Source organism: Hyperolius riggenbachi, chromosome 4 (genome assembly GCF_040937935.1).
Source record: "Hyperolius riggenbachi isolate aHypRig1 chromosome 4, aHypRig1.pri, whole genome shotgun sequence".
NCBI lineage: Eukaryota > Metazoa > Chordata > Amphibia > Anura > Hyperoliidae > Hyperolius > Hyperolius riggenbachi.
The window spans coordinates 223,107,324-223,130,177 of record NC_090649.1 but is presented as its reverse complement, the minus strand read 5'-3'; the positions used below and the strand labels follow the sequence as shown (position 1 = coordinate 223,130,177).

The following is a 22,854-nucleotide window of genomic DNA, read 5'->3' as shown; positions in this document are numbered from 1 at the left end:
TATTATGCAGTACCACACACAATGCATCACGTTATTCCAACAGACTGTTGTACTGGAGATAAAATGGCACAGTATATGCCTTGCTGAGAAGCCTTTCCCGCAGTCATATACAAGACAGGTGCTGCATGGTCCGAGCACTTGTCTCTTTTATTTAACCACTTAAGGACCACAAGCTTAAACCTCCTAAAGACCAGGCCATTGTTTTGCCAATTAGGCCACTGCAGTTTTAAGGGCTCACTGCAGGGCCATACAACTCAGCACACCAGTGATTTCCATCTCCCCCCCCCTCCCCTTTTCTGCCCCCCAACAGAGCTCTCTGTCGGTGGGGTCTTTTGCTCCCCGTTTGTTTATTTTATTGTAAATATATGTTTATTTTTTTCAATACATCTGCCTATTTTTTTTATTATAGTTATGGTATCCCTCCCTCCCCGCTAACCAATCGCTGTGATCAGCTGTCATAGGCATCAGCCTATGACAGCCGATCACTCCCGTCTCCACCAGGGGACAGCCGTGTCACACGGCTGTCCCCAGTACAGTACTGCTGTAGATCGCAGCTCTGTACAATGTTAATAGACAGCGGTTTTGCCGTCTAACAGTCTCCTAGCGGCGATCGCTAGGAGATGCATGCGTATCAGCGCACACGATCACCGGCAAAATGCGCCCACAGGACCTTAAGCCGATCGACGTTAGGCGGTCCTGGGGCTGCCGCAGTGTCCACGCCAATTGGCGTAGAGCAGTCCTGGAAAGGTTAAATGCAGTGTGCAGCTTTCTTTTTCTTATAAGTAGCTCCCAAGTCACTTAGCACATTTGTACCCAAAATATTGGGTAACTCGAGAGAGAGGTTAGTTGGGGATATGAGACCGCCTAAACGCTGCCTCGTTGCTAAAGTGTATTGCAATTTGTGGAACGGATGTCTCTTTTGCATTCAGTTTCTGCTTTATTTGTGCTGGGGAAGTAATAGCACAAAATGTGTCTTTAAATTCACAGAGAAGCCTTTCCTGCAGCCATATGTAAGCCAGATGCTACTTGATACGAGCACTTGCCTTTTTTCTCCCCATGCAGTGAACAGATTTCAATGGGTTCTATTGCAATGCACTACTAACAATGCTGATATGAACATACCAACGTCTGATTCAACGCCCAGTGTGAATGCAGCTTTATGGTTGGAAAGTTTCAGGTGATCTACTGACATTCTTAGTTGGACATTCTGAGACAGTTGCACCTTTCTTTTACTCTTTGACAGAGTCTGTATGTTTCATTTAAAATGAGAAGTCACTTATTTACAAGTCCCATTAAATGAAGAAAACATCACACGAAACTGATAGGGTGTGCCACAGCAGAACAAACATGCAGACTGAAGATGCCAATTATCTCCTCCTCTATGACTACACTTTAGAAAAAAAACCTCTGAACAAGAAACTTCTGAAAAAATACACACACCAATTCTTCTGATGTTGTTCTTGTGAAAAGCTACCGAACAGGTTACCAGAAGTATCAGAAAGACAGACAAAAACAAAACAACATGACTGGCATTGTGTATGCTCACTGGGAGGACAGAAATAAAACACTGACTCAGCCTGCCCATATAATGCCACAGAAAGGAAAACAATCAGGTTTGAAAAGAAACACCTCAGCTGAAGAGTTTAAGGTTAACTCCAAGCCCAGTAATAGAGATCCCCAACCCTTATCCCCAGAGAAAACCAATGGCTTGAACAGTCAAACAGTGCCAAAGCGGTGTACCTTGGAGCCCTACCACCTCAGTATTGGCTATAAATAAAGATAAAGATCAATATAGTTCACAGATATAGCCACCCCTTGAATAGAACTACATATGAAAAAAGAAAACCGGTGAGGGTTTACTGGCACAATGTCAAATTTGAGTATATTAAACGTAGCTTTTAATTACAATAATAATTGGTCGCACGACATAATATAAAATCCTCCTTGTTACACGTTTGTCACAATTAGTTGCCTAACGCATGTTTTGCAGTCTATAGCATGGTCACTTCTCCAGAGGCTTAATATTGTAAGTATGCAGTACATGAGAAAGGACAGTTAAAGGGAACCTAAACTAAGAGGGATATGGATGTTTCCTTTTAAACAATACCAGTTGCCTGGCAGTCCTGCTGATCTGTTTGGCTGCAGTAGTGGCTGAATCACACAAGTGAAACAAGCATGCAGCTAATCCAGTCTGACTTCAGTCAGAGCACCTGATCTGCATGCTTGTTCAGGGGATGTGCCTGAAAGTATTAGAGAAACCAGATCAGCAGGAGAGAGTCAGGCATCTGGTATTATTTTAAAAGGAAGAATCCATATCCTCAGTTTAGGTTTCCTTTAAAACCATAAGTCAGCACAGCCACATCATAGAATGCAGGGCTGTGGAGATGGAGTAATTTTGGGTACCCAGTACCTTAATGCCAACTCACTGCTAGACACACTGCAATCTGGATTTCGGCCTGCCCACTTAACCGAAACAGCTCTCACCAAAGTGGTCAATGACCTTGCCTTAGCTAAAGCTGAAGGTAAATACTCCATTCTCCTCCTCCTTGACCTTTCAGCAGCTTTTGACACAGTAAATCATCCCCTACTCCTCCAGTTCATGGGCATTCACGACCGCACCCTGACCTGGCTTTCATACTACCTCTCCAACCACTCCTTCACGACCGCCTTCAATGAGTCCTCGTCCACCCCTAACCACCTCTCGGTGGGAGTCCCCCAAGGCTCGGTCCTTGGCCCCCTACTGTTCTCCCTTTACACATACTCCATTGGCAAGATTATCTCCTCCATGGGTTTTAACTATCTGTATGCATATGACACCCAGATCTACCTCCACACCCCTGACATATCCCCCACTACCGTGGACAAGGTCTCCTCCTGCCTATCAGCCATCTCCTCCTGGATGTCCGCTAGGTTCCTGAAACTAAATCTAGACAAGACGGAATTTATGATCTTCCCACCCTGGCAATCCCCGAACCTCCCTGATGTGCATGTCATTGTTAACCACACTACCATTCGCCCTACCTCTCAAGCCTGCTGTCTGGGTGTCACCCTGGACTCCGCAATCTCCTTCACTCCCCACATTCAAAATCTCACAAAGTCCTGCAACTTCTACCTTCGTAACATCTGCAAGATCCGCCCTTTCCTGACCTCTGCCACCACCAAACTCCTCATCCATGCCCTCATAATTTCCCGCCTTGACTACTGCAATGCCCTTCTGTCTGGTCTCCCTATGACCCGAATTGCCCCGCTGCAGACCATCATGAATGCGGCAGCCAGAATTATCCTCTCCTCCCATCGCTCCACCAGGGTGGCTGCCCTCAGATTCAAGATACTGTGTCTGACCTACAAATCTGTCCACAAAACCTGTCCAACCTACATTTCCAATCTTACTCAGAGGTACACACCTAGCCGCTCACTCCGCTCCTCCAATTAACTTCGCCTGACCGTCCCCCGCATCACCCAGTCCCATGAACGCCTCCAGGACTTCTCAAGAGCTGCTCCAACACTATGGAACTCCCTACCTCCATCCATTAGGGCAGCCCCCTCCTTCAACATCTTCAAGAAGGCCCTCAAAACTCACCTTTTCACTCCGGCCTATCACCCCTCACAAGTTCTCCAAACCCACAGCTGAACTCTGGACCCCTACCTCTCGTGTCCCTACCTCTCCCTCTAGATTGTAAGCCTTTGGGCAGGGTCCTTCTCCTTGTGTCCTACCTGATCATGCACCTCCATTACTGTGCACCCATGCTATGCATTTGAGTGAACCCAACTTGCCTAATCTCCATGCTCCCCTCCAGTGACTGACTAAGCATTACCTTGTACTCATACTGTGCTGCGCAATCTGGTTTTTCTTGTATACCTGTATTGTCATATTGTTGTATGTCACCCCTAAATACTGTCTGTAACCTAAACTAATGTCCAGCGCAGTGCAATATGTTGGCGCTTTATAAATGCAATAAATTAATAAGTACCTGGAGTTGGAGGTTTCATAAACTGAGGCGTCGGAAATCTGAGTCGGATGATTTTTGTACCAAATCCACAGCCCTGGTAAGTATTAGACTAAGGAGTTGGAGCTATTTTGGGTACCTGGAGGCTGAGTGTAAGTTGATGGTTTCATAAACTGAGGAGTCGGATGATTTTTGTACCGACTCCACAGCCCTGATAGGATGTCAGCTTGTATATATAGTTGTTTGGTTTTGTGACCACTTCAGTTTAATCTTGGTACGTTTGGGTTCCTTTAACCGATTGACGACTGCTCCCCACCGATTGGCGTGAGCAGCCCCAGGACCACTCCACACTGATTGGCGTGAATGGCGATCGCTGCTAGGAGACTGTTAGATGGCGAAACCGCCATCTGACAACTGTACAGCACTGCGATCTAAGGCAGTTTAATTTAATTTAAAAAAATGATATAAATATTTACTAAAAAATAAACATTGTGGGAGTGATCAGACCCCACCAACAGAAAGCTCTGTTAGTGGGGAGAAAAGGGAGGAGGGATCACTTTAGTGCCGAGTTGTGTGGCCCTGCAGTGAGGCCTTAAAGCTGCAGTGGCCCATTTTGTAAAAAAATGATCTGGTCTTTAGGGGGTTTAAGCCCGTGGTCCTTAAGTGGTTAAGGACTTCCGAAGCGAGGAGGATTACAATCTGCTTACTCACCTGGGGCTTCGTCCAGTCCCTAGCAGCAGCCCCAGTCATCCTTGGCGGAGGACCGGAGCTGCAGCGAGGGAGTGAAACGGCTTCTAGGGGATGGAAGAAACAGTAAACAGATTCTAAGAGAAAACTCAGGAGAAAAGCTTATGAATAAAGTCCTGTGTTTCTATATGGGCTTGATTTATAACTGACTAAGAATGGTGGAAGGTTAATGTGTAGTTTACACAACCATGATGTAGTTTATACAAAACTGCACAGCTGTGGCTTTTTATTGTGGCATCATTGAATGATATACTTTTAGATGTGAGCTGTTTAAAAAAAAAAAAAAAAAAAAAAAAACTCTCTCTCTCTCTATACACAATTTTATCAATATTTTTACCAATAAAGGCACTTAGCATTTTCCATCTGCAGAAGAGCCTTTCTATGTAGTTGTTTATATTTAGAATAATAAGGACAGTTCATTCTGAAATGATGTGCGGAAAAGGCAAACAGACTGCTGTGCATGAATTACAGAAAAAAGAAACCACTGGAGAGAAAACTTCAACAACACATGCTTTCTCCAGTGCTTTGTTGATCCAGGTGAGCTAGTGTGAGCAGGCAGATGGTGCTGGCAGTACAGGTCTCTCCATGCTTTCAGTAGCAGGAAATAGCACATTAAACAAAACAAGCTGCACTCAACAACTTCTGCGCTTAGCGATTATTCAAGTGAAATTCTGATACATGGAAATTAGAACTCCCAATCCTGACATGCTGACAGCATCTGTATATAAACATGAGTCATAAAAATACCATCCAACAAAAGTTTCCATCTTTATTATTGTGTATTAGTTTAGCAGTCAAAAGACTTATGTTTAAAGAAAATCTAAGCTTTCAAAATGAAATAAAAAAAAAAAAAAAACAAAAACAAAACACTTTCATAAAAAAAAAAACAACTATATACAGTGCATTGCAGGGGTTTTATCAACAATCTCACCAGAGCAAGGTTACCTTGCTTTCTGTGTGACTGACAAACAAACACAGGTGCATGGTTAATTACCATAAAGATGTAAAGAACTCAGTTTTGTTTTTAAAATAAAAATAAAAAATTACATCCAAGGAACCACTAGACTTTTTTTTATTCCTTCTGTTTCTTTTTGTCTTCCTTTCTCAGAGAACTGTGTGAACGTGAAGTTTTCCCCCCTTACAATTCGACAAATAAAAATCCCATGATGTTTGGTTAGTGCTACATTTGTGCCCATGTGTGCTGCAAAAGCAAAGATTTGTGCGGCTTTTGTTTTGAAGATGATAGCTATTATTTTGTTCCCACAATTATGTCACTTAGCTTCCTTACAACAGCTTATGGATAAACTTCTAGATTTCCGCACAATGTTTGATTCCTTTCTGAAAAGAATCGATTCAAAGGAATCAATTCCTACCATACACTGCACATCAATTTCCAATAGATTCCAGCGGGGAATCTATTGGAAATCAATGGAATTGCAGAGTTGCGCTGTTTGTTGCAGTGCAAAGCTATAGGCCATAGGCTTTTTTTTTTTTTTAATTTTCCAACCTGTCCAATCAATTCTTTCAATAAATTTTGGTTTAAAATGGATGGATAATCAACTGATCTGATATTTTGGGGAATTGGTCCCCAGCAAATGATTCAAATCTGCAAGGAATAAAATGAGAATATTACGGTATGGCCACCTTTACAGCTACAGTCTTGTATCTCCATTTTTATTACGAGGGTTAGTAAAAATACATAAATAAAAATCAGTCTTAATAGTTGTCCTTTAACTTCTGCAACTTAACAGTGCTAAACACATAATGTGGGTGTACATAGACGGATTTATGCATCAAAATAAAAAAACATAACTTACCAAGTTATAAATTTCATTGTTTCCTAAATCAAGCTCTTCCAGTCTATGGAGCTGGGAAAGAGATCTACCAATAAAGGAGGAACAGTACGTCAGTATTAATAAGAACAAAAGGACTATTTACTAGCAAGCACAATAGAATAATTGGTCTTTATCCAATAATAGAAAGTTGCTTGTGCAGCAAGTTCCATGGAGCAATTGCTACATCAAGAATATGTGGGACAGAGGCCATACAAAACCTAGAGTGTATTTCTAGGGCGGATGTGTTGCCTCATGTTTATATAGTAGACCAAGACCTAGGTGTGACTGTGGTTGTTTTGAAAAAACTATGGTTCTCAAATATTGGTGTAAGCACTGTAATTATTGTAACAGAATATTTTACAAAATACAGTAATTATTGATCTATACTGGTAAGCTTAGTAGAATCACAGGATAAGTTCACCAGCTACTTGAAATTACCTCCTCTGATCAACTTTATGTTTCCTACTAAAAGTAAATTACCACATACAGCAGGAAGCAATACATTTTACACTTTAAATACCACTTTACTTTTCTAAAACCTATTATGCTACTATGTGGGAAAAATCCTAACAGCTAGCTCTTTACAACACAGGTTAAGGGCTAGCGCTGGCCACATATTGGCAGAATGAGTTGAGACGTTTATTAAATCAACCAAACACAAAATTTGCAGGTGGCTTACTGCAGCATACGTACAATGAAACTTCTGGCTTGAATAACAATGTAAATGGCTACCCCTATACAAAAATGGTGCCAGGAAATTTGGGCGCACGGTGAAGCTGAGATAGGTCTCACCCTGCTCCTGCAAAAGTCCCAGTGGCGTTAATAACTATTCCCTCTCCAGGCTGCCATGGACCCAGATGGTAAGACGCAATTTGGCTGCTAGCTATTACAATGTTTTTGGTTTTTTTTTTTTTTTAGTAATTTGGGCTTCATCTTTTCACGACACTCAAATTACTGTCTGGGTGCCTCTATAGCTGAAACTCACATTACAGCCTATGACGGCATATGGTGCGCCCAAATTGCCCTGCACAGTTTTGGTCCCCATGAGTGTGCTCTGTAAGTTACTGTCAGACACAATACACCCGGAAAAAAAAAAAAAAAAAAACAGTTGTAGCTGCAATGCTGGTTGAGGAAGCAGAGGAAGGATGCAGGGTAGGCTCTGTGTGGGGGGGAGTGTGTGCTGTCCTACATTTTACATATGCTCTATAGAGAATTGCAACCTGGTAAAGCACCTCAGCCACAACAGTCCTTGGCAGAGGAAGGCAGCTTAGCAAACAATGACAGCTAGGTATTAAATTTTTATTTATGTAAAAAAATGTGCAATAAATAAAATCTCTGTGCACTGCAAATGGTTACATTCCACACAATAAGGTTGATTCCCAAAACAGATCTGTTTGCGAGTTAGAAGAAAGCAGGCTGACACTTGCAAGTTCCAAACATATAAAACAGCTTTATTATGTCCGGCTGATACATTAAAAGTATTCAATTGCGTTATACAAAGTCTTGCCTACCCTGTTTCTGATGGCTGTGGGGTGAGGTGGGGGGGGCAGTGGGCCGCCTAAAGACCGTTTCGCTCCGTGAGCGTCTTCAGAGGCTTCTGCGCAGAAACCTCTGAAGACGCTCACGGAGCAAAACGCTTGTGCACGCATTACCTGATAAAAACCTACCCTGCTTGCTCCCTCTTTACGTGTGCTACGCTACTGTCTACTAACAACGCTAAATCACTGCAGAGCCTGTTCTGTTCTCTATTCTGCCTATCAAAACAGATCTGTTGTAACTCATTATCTCTCCTTATCTGTCTTATCCCATGACTGATCTCTACTCAATCTTAAAAAAAAAATTGTATGAAGCTCTGGGAGAGTTTTACATATCAACAGAATTATACATACAAAGGCCTCAATTCACCAAGATCATGCTGGAGATAATAAGGCAAGAGAAAACTTACCACCACACAGTGAGTGAGTTATCTTATCTCTCCATTCCTTAAGTTACCTCCTCTGTAGTTAAGTTACCTCCTCTGTAGTTAATTTCACATGCAGTTAATTAGCAGCTTGTCTTTAACTTTAGAATTCTGGAGTTATTTTAAGGATTGAAGAGTTAACTTAAAGACAGAAGAGTCAGGGGCGTAACTAGGCCCCACCGGTTCCCCCTGCAGAATTTCAGAGCGGGCCCCCCTCGGGGCCATTTTGTGGGGGCTGGAGGGGTGGCAGCATGAGGGGGAAGCCTGGGCCACGGTCGGCGGGGAGAGGGGAAGTTCCCCCTCCCCCCTCTCCCCGGGGTACTCCCCTCTGTGCTCCCCTCCAGCTAAAGTTATAGTGTGGGCAGCAGGCAGCGGCGGGCAGATACATACCTTCCGTGCGTTCCACCGCATACTCCTCGCTCTAGCGTCTGACGTCACTTCCGGAAATGACGTCACTTCCGGAAGTGACGTCAGCCGCCAGAGCGAAGATTATGCGGTGGAACGCAAAGAAGGTATGCATCTGCCCGCTGCCCACACTATAACTTTAGCTTGAGGGGAGCGCAGAGGGGAGAGCCCCGAGGTGAGGGAGAGGGGGGGGGGGGAACTTCCCCTCTCCCCGCCGACTGTGGCCAAGGCTTTCCCCTCATGCTGCCTCCCCTCCAGCTCCCACAAACCGGCCCCGAGCGGGCCCCAGGGGGGGGGCGGCCCCCCCCCCGCAGGCGCAGGGGCTGCAGGGCCTATTGGTACGCCAGTGAGAACAGTTAACTTTAGGTTTGCCTGAGGTAAAATGTTTCCTGAATACTACATGCCTTATCACCATGGTGATAACTCTAGAAATGTTATTTAAGACAGGAGATAAGCTTAGTGAATTGAGGCCAATATCTCATAAGTTTATTCTCACTTCAACTTTGCTTTAGCTGTCTGGTTAAGCGGTCTCTCTTTGCTTATCTCATCGATTATCTCTCCTTATAGTTGAGGTGAAAAATATGGAAGGTGAGCCATTTAATGCCAATATGCACAAGGACATACCATATTTGAATAGTTTGAGAACATTTGTTTTAGTGTAATGTAGACTGTCAGCATTATACATGCATCTTTTCATTGGTGCTAATTGGAATAAACAGCCCCCAGCACAGAACAGTCATTAACTTACTCTGGTAAATAGGTCAACAAATTTTCTCTCAGCTCTAATGCAACCAGGTTTGTTAGGCTGAAAAACAAAACAACAATGCTTTATTGCTACAACATTAAGTACGAAACAAACAGAAAAAGCGTTTACAAGTTGAAAATAGCTGGATATTAGGGCAGTTTCACATGAGGTACGAGAGCTCAGATCGCTGGACAGTAGGACAGTCCCCAAAATATTAAATTGTCACTCATACCACTACAGTGCATTACAGGGCATCAAAATGCATTCAGCACTTTTGAACATTGGGAAGTGATGTACAGATCTGGGATCTTGCATTGGCAGGGTCTGAACATGAATTCTGAAAGGCAAATCTTACCTGGGAGGTTTTAATCAATTACCTAGTAGCCTGATTAACAGCTAATGAACTAGCCTTGGAAACTCTAAATCTCAGAAAATCCAGTCCCCGTTGCACCAGAATTTGCATGTACTTGGATTGTCTGCTCATCACTGGTGGTGAGTTTCGAATTATGGAATGTTATAAGAAAGCTCTCATAAAATATATAACTCTCTGTAGGCTGCAACTGCTCCCGCTGGATGCTACAAGCAGCTGATTGATTGACCTATACTGCTTTGTGTATGGTTTCTCATACTTTCTAACAAGGGAAATGTATACAAAGTGGTCCTATAAACAAAGCTGCAATGAGATAGAAGAGCAGGAGCAAGTTCAATCTGACTGCTAAGCCTCCGATTTCTGTAACCTAAATTTGAAGATATGCTCATAACTTATACCAGGGGCTATTAACCACTTCACTACTGAGGAGTTTTTCCTTCTGTACCAGAGCAATTTTCACCTTTCAGCACTCCTTCCATTCATTCACCTATAACTTTATTACTAATCACAATAAAACTCTTTTTTTTGCCATTAATTAGGCTTTCTTTGGGTGATACATTTTGCTAAGCATAATTTTATTCTACATGCATTTTAATTGGAAAAATAGAAAAAAAATAATATTTCTCAGTTTTCAGCCATTTTTAAAGTAATACATGCTACCGTAATTAAAACCCACACATTGTATTTGCCCATTTGTTCTGGTTATTAAAATGTTTACAATATTTCCCTTGTACAATGTATGGCGCCAATATTTTATCTGGAAATAAAGGTGAATTTTTTCCATTTTTCGTTCATAACTAATTACAAGCCCATACTTTCATAAATGACAATATACCCTTTTGACATACATACTAAAACAGTTCGGTCCCTAAGGTAACCATGTCATTTTACTTTTTTTATATGCATGTAACTTATTTAGGTAACTATGGGAGAGGGTGGGAGGTAAATTAAAATGTATATGTTGGTCTTTTAATTAAAATAAATTAATGAAGGTGTAATTTTACTATTTGGCCACACATTACTTCCTATTAGCATACTATAATTAAGCTAACAAGAAGTAACGCGTAGACTTGTTACTTCGGAAGTTACAAATGATTGCAGCATCTCATTGATGCTGGTAATCATTGACTTAGATTAATGAATGGGAATTGCATTAATTGATCTCCCCTCTAACAAGCAGCGATAAGTACCTGTGCGGGAGCGAGTGGCGGCCACTTGCGGCAATAGAAATATAGCTATACTCCTGGGAAGGAATTGAAGTCCTGCGGGGTGCCAAAAATGGCATAAGTGGTTAAGCTTTGTATGCATGCTGGAACAAACTGGCCTGAGGTGGCAGGTAAATAGGAGCTGTAGTGAAAATAACGTAATAAGTACAATTGTTTATAAATTAGTCAGTGTTTGTATATTGCAAAATCTTGCTTCACCCCAATTTACATTCTGCACCTTATCACAGGTGGCGACATCTTTAGTCCTGTCAAGTGCATAATACTTGGTCTACCAGAATGTTTTGGGAGCAGAATTCTGCAAAGCTAAAAATCCTAGGCTAAGCACCACTGGGAGGGCAGGGTTGCATACCAATTATACAGCAATATGTAGACAAGGGAAGTGTTTTTGATGCTGAAACAAGGGTAATGTAAAAGTGGGTATCCTGAATAACTTGCTACATTCTACTAGATAATAATCTGAACATTTGTATAGCGCTTTTCTCCTGTCGGACTCAAAGCGCTCAAGAGCTGCAGCCGCTGGGACGCGCTCAAGAGGCCACCCTGCAGTGTTAGGGAGTCTTGCCTTGAACTACTTACTGAATAGGTACTTGACCTATATGTCACTACAGTGCCTCTAACTCAGTCGAAAATCTAGCATGTGTAGGAGAATCCCCCTCCCCAGATTCTAAATGGACAACAGATGACCGGCCAACACCAAAATGGATTGTTCTCCCACTTACCCTGTGCTCTGGAAATCCCTCTGTGCTGCACAATGTGACTTCCCTCCTCCTCCCCCCCCCCCCCCCCAGCCCAAAACCTGCAGGGTAACAGCCCTCTGTCATAAGTAGGAGGCTTTGGTCTTGTTTCTAAATTTATAGTGAAATGCATTCAATAAAGTAAACACACATAAGACATAGTTCAAGAAAACATCTTGTGGAAGATGCATTTTACTACATAACAATTTACCCAACAAATATGCATATTCATTTACATTAGAAAAATATATGTTTATGTATTCTGCAGGTACATTCTTCAGTAGTAGAAGCTGCCTACATACAGGGCTTGATTCACAAAAGAGTGCCAACTGTTAGCACGGCCGTTTTTCATTAACCGGTTTCGTGTGAAATCGTTATCGTTTTCGCACAAAAACTTTTCATTGCAAACGCAAAAATTCGCGCGAAAAACGCCTATGCTAACAGTTAGCACTCTTGTGAACCAAGCCCACAGAGAGAAACCGCTGAAAAAGTTTCGACCAAAAATGGGCGCAAAAAAAAGTGAAGGACACCGCTATACCCTGTACAAAAACAGAGCACGACCAAGTCAGCAAGGCCCGAAAAACAGTAAAAAAGTACAAGGAAAGGTCCGCACTTATCTGTAAAACTTCTTTATTGCTGGACATATCCAAAAAATAAAAAAACACCATCTCATCTCAGGCTGACGTTTTGGACACACCTAGTCCTTAATCACAGCCCAAAAATGGGCGCAATTGTTATTTATTGATATATGTGGGCACAATTGTCATGTATCGTAATATAGAAAGCTGTTACGCTATTTAGCGGGTGGCTGAAATTAAATTGAAATTTATCGTATTATTGTTGGCGGGGATCGGGGGGTGCTAAGGTTAGGCCCCACCAGGGGGGTCTTAGGTTTAGGCACCACCAGGGGAGGGTTCTGTGTGAGAGTAGGGGGAGGTTAGGTTATAGTTTGGTTCAACATTATCGGTAAATTTACAGATCATGTAATACTGCAATTAAATTGTTATTTACTTTTTTTGTTATTTAACGTTGCTCTTAAATTGTTATTTACCGATATTGCTAATAATATCGTTATTTAACATCGCGTCTAAATTAGCTCGAGACTTTTTCAAATATATGCATACTGAGGTGGATGGGAATTTTAGCATTAAGTGGCTGGAGTAGCAATGGTATACACTATGCTTCTATTTATTGTTTCAGCAAATGTGTAGGTACACTTTACATCAAAATCAGCATGCAGGCAAAGTGGCTATGTGCGTTTTCTGGGTCACTGACTTGCTAATCAGCAAACACCGGAATTTTCATTCTCATAAAAAGTCAAAAATAGCAGCAATTGAATTTCTATCTGGCTGGTGAATTCCAAGTCCCCAGGATAAGTGGATCCTACAGGAGAGTTCATTATTTATATTATGAACACCCAGAGTGGTTCCTCCAAGATGTCAAGTTACAGGACTGGGAACTATAGCTGGAAAAACCCTGTACTGTGTTCATAAAAAGAAAAGTGAAGGTGAATCTATCCTGCAAAATCCACTAACAATGGACAGCATTAGGTTGGGCGGACTTACTTTCAACATGTTACAAAATTCCAGCATTGTTACAAATCAACCATTTATAAACGTCTGCTTCCTGATTTGCCTATGCAGCTTTGTTTACAGCAGAAATCATGTAGGAGAAATGAATCACCTGTAATGATTAGGAAGGGAGAGAACCCACTGGAGCCATTATGCTCTCATCCTAAATCAAATTTACAAGAAACTCAAGGTAGCATTTTTATTCTTCCCTTCCTGTTTACTACTGTGATAATTATGGCTTTCAAATTAAGCATACATCCATTTAACTAACAGTGTGGGCTAGCAACACATGTAAGTATACTGGGCATTTATTACTTGTTTAAATGTTGCGCTTACCAACTATAAATTCCAAAATACAGATAAGGAGAAGAAAATGTATAGAATTTCCATTAAGGTATGTATTTTAGTGCCCATACAAAACAGGTTAAAAGCAACTATTAATCCAAATTTTAAATCAATCCAAAATAAACTTATGAAATTAATAAAATAATTACATTAGCAGCATGTTTATTATCTAGGTATTGAAACCTGGTTGGTATCAGCAATTAGTAGCCTAGTGGTAACCAAATGGGCAGATCATGCAGAGGAAACCCTGTATGCAATTTTTTTTACCTTTGATTTAAAAGTCTCAATAAAACCAGTCCAAGGAACCATCTCTTGATTGTAATCATGCTTCCGCTAGGCTACAGAACACACCAAACACTGGGTCATCTATTTAATAAGCTTTATCACCTACTGTCACTCACCGAAACAGTGCAACCATGATTGCGTCTCCCCCTAGCAGCTCACTGTATGTATGGGCTGTGTCAAGCAAGCAACTTCCTGCATTTGACACTAGAAAGTTGACTCCTTAATTCACACGGCGTAAATATAACATTTAGTATTGATATGGACATTTAGAATAGCATTTTGCGTTGAATACTGACATTAAAAATCATGAGCCAATGAGAAGCATGAAGGACCTGCAACAATTACTATACTACTTGCAGCTTTGGAGGGCTGTCAAGTTTTAGATTTCCAGAGCTGTCAACTAGTAATTTTTCCTATCAAAAGAAAAAGCACCTTTTAGCAAAGCACAATGTTCCAGATAAAGATTAAATCTACCTTATTTGTGCAGGGCCAAGAACAAAATTTGTTCTTTTGTGACAAAATGTGCCATTTAACTGCATACATCACAGTAATACATTTGAAGAAAGAAGAGGTTTATGTAACAAGCATAAAAGTTTTCTTAGATCTTGCCATATGCAACTATATATTTCATGAAACCTACAGGTGAGATAGAATGACCAAGACACTGAAATGCAGTTGAGCTGCAATTGTTTGTGTTCAAGAAACCTTGTGTTCATTTCAAGTCCAGTTTACCATTCGCTTGGTAGCAATCACATTGATGTTAACTGAACTAAACCTGAAAGTGGAAAGTTGTCTCTGGACAATAGTTTTTATTTCCTAAGACAGTATTCCCTGAAACAAATCTTATTGGTACACCTCCATCATTGCCATTTCAAGACTACTACCACGACAGCTAACAGAAATAAAACAAAGCTATTCTGTAAACATACAGTTAATAAACAATCTTTTTCAAAATATACACAGCAATACGAGAGAAAAGCTCTAAGGGTGTCCATACATTAGGTGATGCATGGGCAGATCGACCATGAGACAGACCTCTCTCTGACTGAATCTGATCATAGATCTGTTGCCTGCCCCTACACTGCAGACTGATTTCTAATAGATTTTGGCATGAAATCTATCTGAAACCAGCCTAGTACTGCATCTCTGCCTGCACCCGCCATATGAAAATGTCCCCCTGGTGCTGCGCTTACCAAAATCTCACCTGTCCATTAGTGTGATTCCAAGCCTCCTCTGCGTCAGTGTTTTTCTGTAAGTGCCTGTACAACATGGCACTAGGTCGGCAGGCACATGTTGCCAAGTGGTACAGCCACTCACGGAAAAAGCTGAAAAGCCAGTGACTGTGGAGGAGGCCAGAAGTTGTGCTGGCATTCAGGTGAGATTTGTCAATAACGTGATTACTACTTATCTCACCTAAATGATCTATACATTGTTTTTTCAGGTCAAATTAGGCTTTTAGGGCCCGTTTCCACTAGAGCGAATCCGCATGCGTTATCCGCATGCGGATTCGCATAACCAATACAAGTGGATGGCCCTGTTTCCACTTGTCAGTTTTCTTCTGCGTTTTTCTGTGCAGGATTTTTCTGCACGGTAGGGCCTGCAGAATTCGCTTTAATAGGGAAAACGCATGCGTTTTTTGCATGCGTTTTCCCCCGCGATTTCGCATTGGATGTAATGTTAATTGACACAGGCAGTGACATGGTTAAAATCGCATATACCCTGCCTATGCGAAATCGCATGCGAAATCGCGGCAAAAAACGCATGCGGAATCGCATCCGCATGCGATTTCGTCAGCGGTGCTAAGCAGCGATTCCGCACCGCACTAGTGGAAACGAGCCCTTAGTGATTGATATTTTTGTTTAGTAATTACCTTATTTTCTATGCATTGTAAAGGGGAAAATAAGGGAAGGGGGTGAAAAAAAAACAACTTTCTCCATTAAATCCATTTTAGCTTTACAATAAACAGTGCTAACTATAAGTTAAACCAACAAATTTGATTTGCTTATCCATCCAAGCTATTAGAACATTTAGATTATGTTCCTAGCACAATGTATGGTGACAATATTGTATTTGTCTTTTCTGTTTTGTGTTTTTTGCTTTCTCATTGTACAGTATAGATGATTACAAGACCTTATTTATGTTGGCTTGAGTTTGTTCCTACATATTTCTTATGTGACAAAGGTCCAAGCTTTAAAACACATCAACATGTATTCTACAACACGTCCTGGTTAAAATAATACCACATGTGCCTCATTTAGTAGCAAAATGGTGGTGTACCCCCCACAACTACACTGGACATGTATACATGTCCAGTTAGGCTTAAAGGAAACCTAAACTGAGAAAGATATGTTTTTTTTTTCCTTTTAAAATAATACCAGTTTCCTGACCCTCCTGCTGATCCAGTGTCTCTAATACTTTTAACCACAGCCCCTTGACAAGCATGCAGATCAGGTGCTCTGACTGAAGAAAGACTGGATTAGCTGCATGCTTGCTTCAGGTATTTGAATTCAGGTATTCAGCCACTACTACAGCCAAAGAGATCAGCAGGACTGATGAGCAACTGGTATTGTTTAAAAGGAAACATCCATATCCCTCTCAGTTTAGGTTCCCTTTAAGTGGTTAAAACCCTGCACATGAGCATGGCAGCATTTTACAATGGGGGAGGGGGGGGGGGGGGTGAAAAGACACTGGCAGGAGGTCCAGGGCAGTTTCTAGGCTAAAATGCACCCATGGTGAGGGTATAAAAATTGCGCTCCCCCGCGGAGCCAGGTATAGGTGCCCGCAGTATTGGTTAGCCAGGTCTAGTTTCACTCAGTATAGGTCCCCCCAGTATAGGTAGCCAGGAATACGTACCCCAGTATAGGTAGCCAGGCATAGGTGCCCCAGTATAGTTGCCCCCAATATAGGTTAGCCAGGTAGGTGCCTTAAGTATAGGTAGCCAGTATAGTTGCCCCCAGTATAGGTTAGATAGGCAGGCGCCTCCGGTATAAGTTAGCTAGGTGGATGCCTCTAATATAGGTAGCCAGAATTGTTGCCCCCAGCATAGGTTAGATAGGTAGGTGCCCCAGTATAGGTTAGTTAGGTAGGTGCCTCCAATATAGGTAGCCAGTATAGTTGCCACCAGTATAGGCTAGCTAGGTAGGTAGATGCCCCCAATACAGGTTAGGTAGGTAGATGCCCCCAATACAGGTTAGGTAGGTAGATGCCCCCAATACAGGTTAGATAAGTAGGTGCCCCCAGTATAGGTTAGATAGGTAGCTGCCCCCCAATATAGGTTCAATGGGTAGCTGCCCCCCAGTATAGGTTAGATGGGTAGCTGCCCCCCAGTATAGGTTAGATTAGGTAGGTTCCCCCAGTATAGGTTAGATAGGTAGCTGTCCCCCAGTATAGGTTAGATTAGGTAGGTGCCCCCCAGTATAAGTTAGATTAGGTAGGTGCCCCCCAGTATAAGTTAGATTAGGTAGGTGCCCCCAGTATAAGTTAGATTAGGTAGGTGCCCCCCAGTATAAGTTAAAAAGGCAGCTGCCCCCCCCCCCCCCCCCAGTGTAGGTTAGGTTACCCAAAGTATAGGATAGATTGTTAGCTGCCCCCTAGTATAGGTTAGATTAGGTAGCTGCCCCCCAAGTATAGGTTAGACTGGTAGCTGCCCCCCAGTATAGGTTAGATTAGGTAGCTGCCCCCCAGTATAGGTTAGATTAGGTAGCTGCCCCCCCAAGTATAGGTTAGACTGGTAGCTGCCCCCCAGTATAGGTTAGATAGGTAGCTGCCCCCCAAGTATAGGTTAGATTGGTAGCTGCCCCCCAGTATAGGTTAGATTAGGTAGCTTCCACCCAGTATAGGTTAGATTAGGTAGCTGCCCCCCAAGTATAGGTTAGATTGGTAGCTGCCCCCCAAGTATAGTTAGATTGGTAGCTGCCCCCCAGCATAGGCTAGGTAGGTGCCCCCAGTATAGGTTAGATAGGTAGCTGCCGCCCAGTATAGGTTAGATAGGTAGCTGCCCCCAGTATAGGTTAGATAGGTAGCTGCCCCCCAGTATAAGTTAGATTAGGTAGGTGCCCCCCAGTACAGGTTAGATTAGGTAGCTGACCCCAGTATAGGTTAGATAGGTGGTTAGGTAGGTCCCCCCCATGGAGGGGGAGCGGCGGGCAGCTCAACCTCTCCCTCCCTTCTTCTCCCCAGGCTGCCCTCCATGCTCCCCCTCAGATGCAGAGTGACTGCAGCAGGGAAGCTACTCATCTCCCTGGTTCCAATTTTAAATGTTATGGTGCAATGCGATCATCCTGCGATCATCCGATCGCACCTATAATGCTGGTGTGAAACCGGTCTTATGTTTACAGCAGTATATGCTTCCAATATGTTGATTTGTATTGGCAGATGCCACACAATGTTTACAGAGTTTCTTATCATACAGAGGTTATGTCTACTTTAGTGCTTGTTTCTCCTATAGCCTGCACTTGAAATATGAAAAAAAAACAATGCATTTGCCTGCATTTCTATACACCTGGACCACATGCCCTTTGGGTATGGTTGTGTGTGTTTCACATATTTGCCGATCGCAGCTCTGTTGTGGAACAGTTTGTTAATCTATTCAACTGGTTGTGGTGGATATAAAACGCTGTTCACACTAGAGGTGGCTGTGGCAAATACACAGGTGCTACTTAGCCAGACTGCAGTGCCGCCCTATCACTGGGTCACTCCTGGGAGTTGTTGGCGGTGTTATTAGACCTAAGAAAGACTGCTCCATAACTGGTTATTCTCAAGATACCCAGCTTGAAGATTACCAGAGGTGGAGCCTGCAGGATGACATAGATCACAGTGGTCAGTTGCATAACACAGACGTTGTTGTGTGTTATAATGAGTGTGAACTGCAATGGAGACTGGACAGAGATACAAAGCTTGCAAGCAGCAAGTTATAATAACATGATCAGTTACAATGCAATACTGTGAACAGGCCCCATAGAAATGTAAAGACAGTGAGTTGATATGCAGAATCATTCTGCAATGCAACAGACCACTGTGAACTAGGCCTCAATTTTGTCATACAAGTGGAACAAGCATACAGCCAGTTGAGCCAGAGTGAGACCAAGCACTGATATGCATATTTATTCTGAGATAGAGCCTTGAAAATTATCAGAGGCAGGGGATCAGCATAGGAGCCAATAACCTCCTATATTTCTCATTTCAGGTTTCCTTTAAATTACAGTAGTATTGTATATGAATCTCTGCAATTTTTCATAAAGATGCAAAAACATCAGCAAGAATTTTGTAAATTCTATAGACAACAAACATGTTACAACACTTACTATGACTTTAATAAAAAAAATATATTATAAAATATATATTTATATAAATATATTATATACACACACACACACACACACACACACACACACAATTTAAATATAAATGAAATTCAAGCAATACAGATATTTTTTTGTGAAAGATTCTATGAATATCCAATCTCCACCCTAAGCAATATATGGATCAGATTACAAAGACTGCAGGAATGAGCAGCACACAGCAATTTTCCATGTACACAAAACTAATCTCAGCAAGAAATTCCCTCCAGTCCTTCACAACTCTGCCATATTTCTGTGCCTGAAACGTGTCGCAAGTAAAATCATATAAAGAGGAAATAGGAGTAAATGTTACACTTCGTCGATTCCCAGATTGCGTGCCACCAATGCCAAACACAAACAGGATTTTGAATTTAACTACTTAACGACTGCTCAACACCAACTGGCGTGAGCAGTGCGGCATCCCCAGGACCACTCCACGGGCGTGAAGTGGTAGGAGCAGGGATTGCAGGAGATTGTGCCCGCCGATGCGTGCGCATCTCCACATGAATAACGGAGCTCCGCCCCGCCATCAGTCTCCCAGCAGTGATCGCCGCTAGGAAAATGTTTGTTTACTATGTACAGCGCTGCGATCTACGACAGCGCTGTACAGGGTCAGCCGTGTGACACGGCCATCCCCCTGGGAAACACTACAGCAATCTGCTGTCATAAACTGAAGGAAGTGAAGTGTTTAACACCGTGGTCCTTAAGAGGTTCCAGCCCACTATTATTTGGAATGTAACTGCATCAACTATTTTTAACGTTTAGCAAAATATGGATTTATCTTTTGTAATGGGTAGTCTTTGTATTTTAAAACATAAAAGTGATGCACCCCATAACACATGCATCCATAATAACTCCACATAACACTTACAGCCCTGCTGTGTTTCAGCAGCCCCAACCTCCTGCACATCCCTCACACCAACACACACCAAGGCAACCTGCCTCCATGCATTGCAAGTGCTGCAATGCATGTCAATGGAGTCATTACCATTGAATGTGAATGCGCAATTGAGGCACGAAGCAAAAATAATATGGATTGCACGCTACAGATTTCGGAACCTGTTTCCAACACAATCACGTTAACAATCGCGGTAAAAAACACAGAAATCTGCAGCCGAAAATTGGATGCAGAATGCAACATGCAAGTGGAAATGGGCCCTTAGGGCCTGTACACACTATTGTCTTAAAAAAAAAGTCATGAAAATCGTCATGACCTCTACGCAATTGATTTTTCTATTTTCATGAAGGCTGTGCGATAAAAATAAATAAATAAATAAATCGCATGCAAACAGCACAAACTTAGCAGTGTGTACAGGCCCTTAGGGACCATTTCCACTACACGCAGATTGGATGCAGAAAAACTGACTCCAATGAATGCCTATGGGAAAATCTGCATCAGAACAATTGCGGAAACAGGCCCATAGGCTTTTATTGGAGTTTTTCTACATCCAATCTGTGTGTAGTGGAAATAAGCCCTAAGTCTCAAAAGTTTTATTTACCATCTGCAGAGGGTGAGGAAAGCCAAAGCAGAAAGATTAGAACAAAAAATGATCCATTACTTTTAATGACATGACCACATATAAAGTCTTGTAACACTGAGCTGGTCCAAAGATCAGAAGGGAAAGCCACTTCCCATAACACCAGATTGTCTCATGACAGGGCATACAATCTGTTTGTGAAATAACGTGCCTCCATCATTGATTGGTTTATGAGAGATGCTGAAGGTGCAGAGGTCTAACAGCAGCATCATCCATAAAGAAACTTTTACTGATCAGTTTATGCATGCGCAATACTTGCAAGTATGGCATCCTCTCAAAGAGCAGTTTAAATATAGTTGGTATGAAGCATTAACATATCAAGATTATCCATCCTTTTCGAGGCTGCTTAGACTAAAAATCTCCATCTAATGCAGTATAACAATATACAGTACATAGGTTTAATTAGATCTAGGGGTTCTTTATTTAATAGCATTATTTTCATGAATTTATAAGCAAAGGTTTAATTTTTGACATATGCTGGTCCATTCATGAAAACTATAATTCGACTGAGCGTCAGGGGGCTAGGACACAAGCCCTACCACCTTGCCTGCCACCCATTTACATTTCGTTGGCATGCTGTCAGATGTATACACAGATGTATGTGCGGGAAGCTTCTGCATCATGTGACATGTGAGGTCACTTCCAGGGTGTATTCAGCAATGAGCAGAAGCCAGACAGAACTGCAGAAAAATGTTCATTTTGACCTGGCCTGTAATTTTCCACTGAGCAGCCTATGGCTCAATGGCATTTCAACACACAAAAAGGCCTAGTGCACACCGGAGCGTTTCCGCTGCGGTTTGCGATCTGCTTGCGGGTGCGGATCTGCTAGGGTAATGCATTTCAATGGGGTGGTGCACACCAGAGCGGGTGGCGTTTTGCAGAAACGCATACTCCCGGGCTGCAGCAGATTTTGGATTGCGGATGCGTTTCTGCCTCAATGTTAAGTATAGGAAAAACGCAAACCGCTCTGAAAAACGGCACTTCAGAGCGGTTTGCCAGGCGTTTTTTGTTACAGTAGCTGTTCAGTAACAGCTTTACTGTAACAATACATGAAATCTACTACACCAAAAACGCTACACAAAACCGCAAAACGCTAGCTGAAACGCTGCAGAAAAATAAGAAAAAGCGTTTCAAAATCTGCTAGCATTTTGCGGATCTGCTAGCGGTTTTTGGTGTGCACCAGCCCAAACAGCTGATTTTCCTTACCATTTTTGCCAGTTCAGTTTTTCCAACTGATTTTTTTTTTTGGCAAATTTGATAAATATGAGTGCCATTTGCTTGGACATGCAAGATGAAATTTCAGCAGCCAAAGACCGAAACATCGTTTCAGTTTTTGGTTTGCTGAACAGATCTGAATAATCAAAAACCACTTTTTGAAACTGTCTCATTATGAAATTTAAGCAAACTAATAAGCTGGTAAATATTATTCATCTGTGCAGTAGGTCTCTGCTGTAAAGGTGCTTATAAATACAATGACTGCCTTAATCATTAAAGGGAACCTGAAGTCAGAGAATATGGAAACTACATCATTCCCTTATAAACAATGCCAGTTGTCTGGCTATCCTGCTGACCTTGAAAGTATTACCTAAAAGTATTAGAGGCAGAGGATCCGCAAGCCTGCTAGGCAACTGGTATTGTTTAAAATAAAGGTCTTGGTATTCCTCTCACAGGCTCCTGTTAAGTATTAGAGGCAGAGCATCAGAATAATTTCCTTTGCACTTACAAGGAATTTGACTTGGCAATTGCTAAACGTACAAAGACAGTAGGGGGTTAAGCCCTTCCTGAGAGTACATTTGAAATCGGCGCC

General features: G+C 42.1%; 1 protein-coding gene across 1 annotated transcript in view; it reads right to left on the bottom strand.

Moving 5' to 3' along the window:
- The window catches only part of LRRC1 (leucine rich repeat containing 1), a 297,188-nt gene that overhangs the window by 114,893 nt on the left and 159,441 nt on the right, over nucleotides 1-22,854 (bottom strand). Inside the window, exons 5-6 of the mRNA XM_068281386.1 lie at nucleotides 9,643-9,699; nucleotides 6,512-6,575 (exon numbers count right to left, since the gene is read on the bottom strand). Of these exons, the coding sequence (XP_068137487.1) occupies nucleotides 6,512-6,575; nucleotides 9,643-9,699 (121 nt within the window). The remainder of the gene's footprint in view (nucleotides 1-6,511; nucleotides 6,576-9,642; nucleotides 9,700-22,854) is intronic.